This window comes from Lupinus angustifolius, chromosome LG15 (assembly GCF_001865875.1).
Source record: "Lupinus angustifolius cultivar Tanjil chromosome LG15, LupAngTanjil_v1.0, whole genome shotgun sequence".
NCBI lineage: Eukaryota > Viridiplantae > Streptophyta > Magnoliopsida > Fabales > Fabaceae > Lupinus > Lupinus angustifolius.
Genome location: NC_032023.1, coordinates 5,725,209 through 5,731,960, shown reverse-complemented (window position 1 = coordinate 5,731,960; position 6,752 = coordinate 5,725,209). Strand labels below are relative to the sequence as shown.

The window sequence follows — 6,752 nt, the reverse complement described above, 5'->3', positions numbered from 1 at the left end:
CACTCAGATAATGAATATAACCTCTAATCATTGTATTATAGGATGTGAGGTTTCTTTTATTCAAATGTCGAAACAAAGAATATGACCAATTCGTATTTCCTGCTTTAGAAAAATAACCATACAGGAAAAAATATTTTAACAAATATCATGTGAGAAAAAAATAATCAAATTCATTTATTGTGCAAAGGAGAATAAAATTGAAGATTTTAGTAAGATAGGGACATATAAACATAACACTAACTCGTAGATATGCTTCAAGGAAGAGTCAAACTGCAAATGAAAAGATAAGATTGTAAAAGTGAGATAAGATGAGAAGATAAATAAATTCATAACAAACAAACAAATACAATATTGTAACTTGTAACTAAATGTGTGTATATATATAAATGGATATCAGGTACATAACATAGTTATTGATGGTTTTGTCATTGTTAAGGATGAAAACCTTGTAAATCATACACTAAGGAAAATGATTATTGGAAGAAAGAATATGATTATTGGAAGAACAAATCTACAATGATGAAAATTGAGTAACAAGATATAGAAGCCATCATATTCGGTTAATGAATGAAAAAATCAATAAAAATACACTTTAAACAACATATTTACAAAAGAAGAACAAATCTACAATGATGAAAATTGAGTAACAAGATATAGAAGCCATCATATTCGGTTAATGAATGAAAAAATCAATAAAAATACACTTTAAACAACATATTTACAAAAGAAGAACAAATCTACAATGATGAAAATTGAGTAACAAGATATAGAAGCCATCATATTCGGTTAATGAATGAAAAAATCAATAAAAATACACTTTAAACAACATATTTATAAAATAAGAACAAATCTATAATTATGAAGATTTAGTATTGGTATACATAAGCCATCATATTAAGTTTAACGAAATGAAGATTGACGAACGAAACATTAGATTGTAGATATGTGAGAGAAGAAGAGAGAAATATGAATTGAAAGGGGAGAAGAATATGGAGATATGAAATGATAAAGGTGGAGAAGTAATTCACATCTGAAAAGGGATTCAATCCCCTTTATTGTGAGATGTAATTTCTTTATAGAATAAAAAACAAATAGGTCCATTAATCATTAGAATTAAATTGTACAATGAACAAAAATGGAAGATTGACATGTTTTGGAGGGAAAGTTTTGATTGAGAGATTGACACATGTCACGAGGGACCTTTAGTTTTGATGAGAGGTTGACACATGGCATGAGGGCTTAAGAGATTGACACGTGTCATGGGGACCTTTTTTGTTATATATGTAATAGATTGTTACATTAAAGGGAGGTATGTGTAAGTATAAAAAGAGGATGACTAGTATTTGTAGTTTCACTAAAACTCATGTGAGGTCCGTGTAATTTACTCTTTAAAATATCATGTGCTATGTTTGAAAGTTATGAGAGAAATAGAAGTAGAGATTAAAGGGTTAGGAATGAAGAGGAACGAAAGAGGGGGGGGATATAATTACCTCCCTTGTTTGAGAGGGTGGAATTTAGATGAGGACGATAAACTAATTATAATGTAAAAATGTTTTTATTTTTTATTTAAAAATGCAATTAAGAATGAGAAATAGATAATAATATATAATTATATAATTTTACTAAAATTATTTTGACATTTTAACATTTTATCTATAAAACATCAAATTTTAGAGCTTTAAAAGTAGACACATGAAGAGTTTTAGAGGGCTTGAGAAACCCTCAAAAACCTTCTCATCTCTTTTATTAAACTCCCAAGCAAGAGAGAGATTTTCCAAAGTTATTCATTTCATTCTCGGGTGCACATTTGTTATCCAACACTTAGTATCACTTCATGTATCATGACCTTGTGATTAATTGAAAAATATATTTAAGTTTACATTTATTTTTTAAGTAATTTTCTGACTAATCATAAGGTCATGACATATAGAGTGATGCCAAATGTGAGACAACAAATGTGCACCATTCATTCTTTTCTAAAACCAAACTCACAAACAAAGCAACAACTAATATAAGGAAAATGGAAATTGAAAAATAAAAACAATATATTTTAGTATATATCAGTGAGTACACTAATTCCAATATCTAATTTCCTTTCATTTAAGAAACTATTGGTCAGATCTTTTTCATTTCTCTAAAGAGAAAAAAAAATCTTTTTCATTTCTCTAAAGAGAAAAAATTCGCTAAGTAATATCAGCCAGTGAGTAGCATGTTAGTAGTTCATTAATATCTTTATGTCAAAAAATAATATTTTTTCAAGTTAATTAATATCTTTAAGTCAAAAGATATTACTAATAAAGAATTTATATTTAATTGACCGAGTAACATATTAAGAGAACTTAGAGCATCTACAATGGTGTAACCCATTTTTTGTTCTTAAATATGTTTAATTGATTATTTTATATTTGTTTACACATTCTAACAACTTAGGCAACTTAAGTTAAAATTATATTTAATGATGCAACTCTATTTTCGTTCATAAATGGACCCCACAATTAATAATATTGATTTCTTCTATCTCTTCTAGTATTTTTGTCATTTTTTAATTATTGTTATCTTAAGTATAAAAACAATGTCTATTATATTCACTGTTGTGAAATAAGCACAAAAACGATTCTTTTTAAGTGGTGAAATTGGAAGAAAAACATTCTTATTTAGCTATGAAGTTAACTTTTTCACCGCTGTGTGCTCTTAAAGATTAGAACAGATAATCTTACTTTTATGTACTAACCACTTTTGAGGTATGTGATTTTCTCTTCCAACAAATATTAGTAACATAAATCAAATATTTAATGTCAAATATTTGGAAATCTAATAATATCTTACACCATTATACCAACAACTTATACCTTACTTAATCGGTGAAAACTTGTAAAAGAACTGAAAAGGTGTTAAAGAGTTAATAACAATAGTGGTTTTTGAAATCTCCTATATCCATGCTAAAAAGAGACAACATATTAAAAATTGAGAATAAGATGTCACTTTATATATTAAAAGATAATTTATCCCATTAAATTTATTCATTGTTTGATGTATGTTTTTTATGACATGTATTTTATTATTTTATAATAATATAGAACAAATAAAATATATATCAAACAATAAATGAATTCAAAGAGATAAATTGTCTCCTATTATAAGGAGAACTTTATTTTATTAAAAATTTAAATCTTATTTTTTAATATAAGAATTTTATAACGAAATCACCATTCATTCTTGAAAATATAAAGTACTACTTAATTATGTAATTCAAAATAATTCATCAAGGTTTTAAAAAATATTAAAGACTGATTTAATGTTACATTTAATATTTTTCTCAATCATTTGAGATTTATCAATTTTCCATACTCGAAATTATGAGACAACAAAAAAGTTTGTTGGGGGTCTTTATTCTAAAAATTAAAAGCAGAAGAATTCAGCTTTTTTCTGGTATTCAAACAAGTACCAAACCTCGATCCACAGAACCCCATTCATTTCGCTTCGCTGTTGTCTTCTCTGTGCTCCTTATTTTCAGTAAACAACAACAACAACATAGTATACCACTCCTGTTTCAGGTTATAAACATTTTCTCATTTACATGTTTGTCAGAAAAATTGAATGTTTCTTCACGTGTCTGATTCTTCTTGGTTTTGGCTTAGCATATAACTTCTTCTTTTAACTTTTTAGCTTGTAGGAAAAAAATAGTTTAGATTAAAATCGGGTTCATATGTTCCTTGCTTCATTAATATAGATTAATTGAAGTAAACTTAGGTTAGATTTTAAAACTGTGAGGTGATCAATGGCAATCAAGATACAATAATTATAACCAGAAGGGATTGCGTATAAGATCTGTGTCAATTTCTAATTTCCAGTGATGTTAATAGATTTAGGAGTTTGATGTTATGTTTAGAGGAAAAATATTATGCCAAAATTTGGAGACGGTATGCCAAAAGTTAAGTGTTTGATTCCTTGGAGCCACAATTAGTGGGAGAGGCAGCTACACACCCCAAAAAGGAAGGGGTTAGTTCTTTATCTATAAAGAGGATACCGTTGGTTATACCAAAAAATCTAAAACAAAATTTAAACTAATCATTTTATTTCAATTATCTTTATGTCTTAGCTCTTCCTAAAAAAAATTAATCCGTTGATGAACCCTATTTTCCTTATCTTGATTTCTAGAGCATGTCTATGTTTTCGTCATCTTATCCTATTGCCCTTGCATTGGTCCATCTTCCCTAAAACTGCACATCACATTGTAAAGGTTCATCTATGCCCCCACCTAATATTTTCATCAGTTATCTCAACTTTGAAGCCATGAATTAGGACAAGACTTTGACCTTAATCATTCACTTCTTTTCTTTGATCATAGTTTATATTTCTTGGCTTGGTGATAGGTTGTTACCTGATTCCCCCCAGCCTTTTATAAATTTTACTGAATGCCCATGTTTTATTTGTTTGTTCATCTTGGTTTTATTAGATGTCTATTTTAAAGGGAAGGGATTCTGTTTTCCTAATTGGTTTTCTTATTTTTCTTTTTTCTTTCCACTGTAATACAACCTAACTGTGTGACTTAGATAATTTGATGTTTGTCGGGGGTTTAAGTAGCTCATGGTTGTGTTTTGGTGCGATTGTGTTATGGCCATTAGGGTTGATGTGATTGTGGGCCCATTACGGCTAATGCAGTCTGCAATGGCCTGGTGTGGTTGGAAAAGCCACTGCAACTGAGATGTATGTGCTCCACAATTTAAAACCTTTTTACATGTGTTTTGCGTAGTTTCTTAATTCTTCCCTATAACTCTGAACTCCCAGAAAATTGATTAGTGGATCAGTGATTGCAGAAAGAAAATTAGAAAGTAGAAACTTATTGGTACATGATAGATCAGTATACTATACTCGGATGTAGGGATGATTGCTTTGTGTTGTATTTTAGATTGTATTTTTAAAGCACAATTTTGATGTCATTGTGGATGTTGTATATATATAATAGGAGCTTTTGGAGTGATACACCATGGGTTCTGCTAATGGACTAGCTACTGCACAAGGGAGACCGCCTCTCTTTTCTTTTGGATTGATTTCTGATGTCCAATATGCTGACATTCCTGATGGTCGGTCGTTCCTAGGTGTTCCACGGTATTATAGGCATAGCATTCTCGTGTTGCAGAGTGCAGTTAAAGAATGGAATACTCATCAAAAGCACAAGTTTGTGGTGAATTTTGGAGACATTGTTGATGGGTTTTGTCCAAAAGATCAATCTCTTAATACAATAAAGAAAGTCGTGGATGAATTTGAGATGTTCAAGGGACCTATCTATCATATGATTGGAAACCACTGCCTATACAATCTTCCTCGCAGTGAGTTACTTCCATTATTGAACATCAGAACTCTCGATGATCGTGCTTACTATGACTTTTCACCAGTTCCTGAATATAGATTTGTAGTTCTGGATGGTTACGACATCAGTGCAATTGGTTGGCCTAATGATCATCCAAAAACTCAGGAGGCTTTAAATTTTCTGAGGGAAAAGAATCCAAATGAAGATAAGAATAGTCCAAATGGTTTGGTGGGGATTGAAAGAAGGTTTCTCATGTTCAATGGAGCTGTTGGAAAGGAACAAATGGGGTGGTTGGATGGTGTTCTCAGTGAGGCATCAAAATTGGAACAGAAAGTGGTTGTGTGTTGCCATCTACCTCTACATCCTGGTTCAGCAACACCGGTGGCGCTATTGTGGAATTTTGATGAAGTGATGGATTTGATACACAGATACAACTGTGTGAAGGTCTGTCTCGCCGGACATAATCACAAAGGTGGGTACTCCATTGATTCTCATGGAGTGCACCACAGAGTTCTTGAAGCTGCTCTGGAATGTCCTCCTGGAACAGATGCATTCGGATATGTTGATGTTTATGATGACAGAATATCACTTATTGGTACTGACAAAATGAAGAGTACAGACATGCATTTTAATCCTAAAGTCACGTTGTAGTGACAGGGTGTATTGGTGTTTAGAAGACACACCTACTCCTCCTCCCCTTAAAAAATTATTAAAATGTTTGTCTATAATTTTTTAATAATTTATATACATAGCCGGTCCTAAGCCTGAATAAAAGGCTTGTTTGTTGTTGTGGGATGGACTACTACTATTTTGCTTTAGTCCTATCCACTGTTACATTTCACCTTGTGGTTGGAATAACTCAGTTGAGGAGTGGAGCTGGAACTAGAAACTAGCAAGTTAATGAATGAAACAATTTCTGCTCAACTTGTTCCTTTCCTTTGAGAGATGCAAGAGTGCAATATGCAGTAAGTCAGTAATATCAGCAGAGTTAACCATTCTCATGCGTTTCCTGCACATTGTTATTCTTTTGGTACTATCAAGGATATCCCCAAGCCTTATGGGCAAGGAACTAATTTTTTTTTTGCTGCATGATTGTTTTTCCCAAAATAGTGTCGCACCTAGCTGCAGGTTATTATTTGTGTTGCAAAACATTTAAGCAGTTCTGGGTAATTCTATTGACACCCAGAAATTACTGTTAACATCTAGACTCATGAACCATCTGTTAGTGTAAATAGCCAGACGGGTGGTCCATCATTCATCAATATTATTGCAGTTAGTTTAATTCCTTATAGTTCACACAAGTTCTTCTCAGCACTGAGAAAATTCTTAAATGAGTTTTTTTTTTAAAACTAATTGGACTTCCAGGTCCCTTTCAAAATAAATAAATTTCATTCCTGATTCAGCAGTTAGAGATTCTTATGTTTTTACTGTCTTGGCTGAT

General features: G+C 31.2%; 1 protein-coding gene across 2 annotated transcripts; it reads left to right on the top strand.

Moving 5' to 3' along the window:
- Positions 3,391-6,293, top strand: LOC109328725 (manganese-dependent ADP-ribose/CDP-alcohol diphosphatase-like). 2 transcript variants are annotated; one of them, XM_019562317.1, is made up of 2 exons: positions 3,391-3,554; positions 4,967-6,293. In XM_019562317.1, exon 2 carries the CDS (start codon positions 4,988-4,990, stop codon positions 5,960-5,962), a length of 975 nt encoding a protein of 324 aa, XP_019417862.1. In that variant the 5' UTR covers positions 3,391-3,554; positions 4,967-4,987; the 3' UTR covers positions 5,963-6,293. The 2 variants fall into 2 exon arrangements, with proteins under 2 accessions (XP_019417862.1, XP_019417863.1); XM_019562318.1 differs by lacking the exon at positions 3,391-3,554 and adding an exon at positions 4,153-4,707 and having other exon boundaries at positions 4,967-6,064.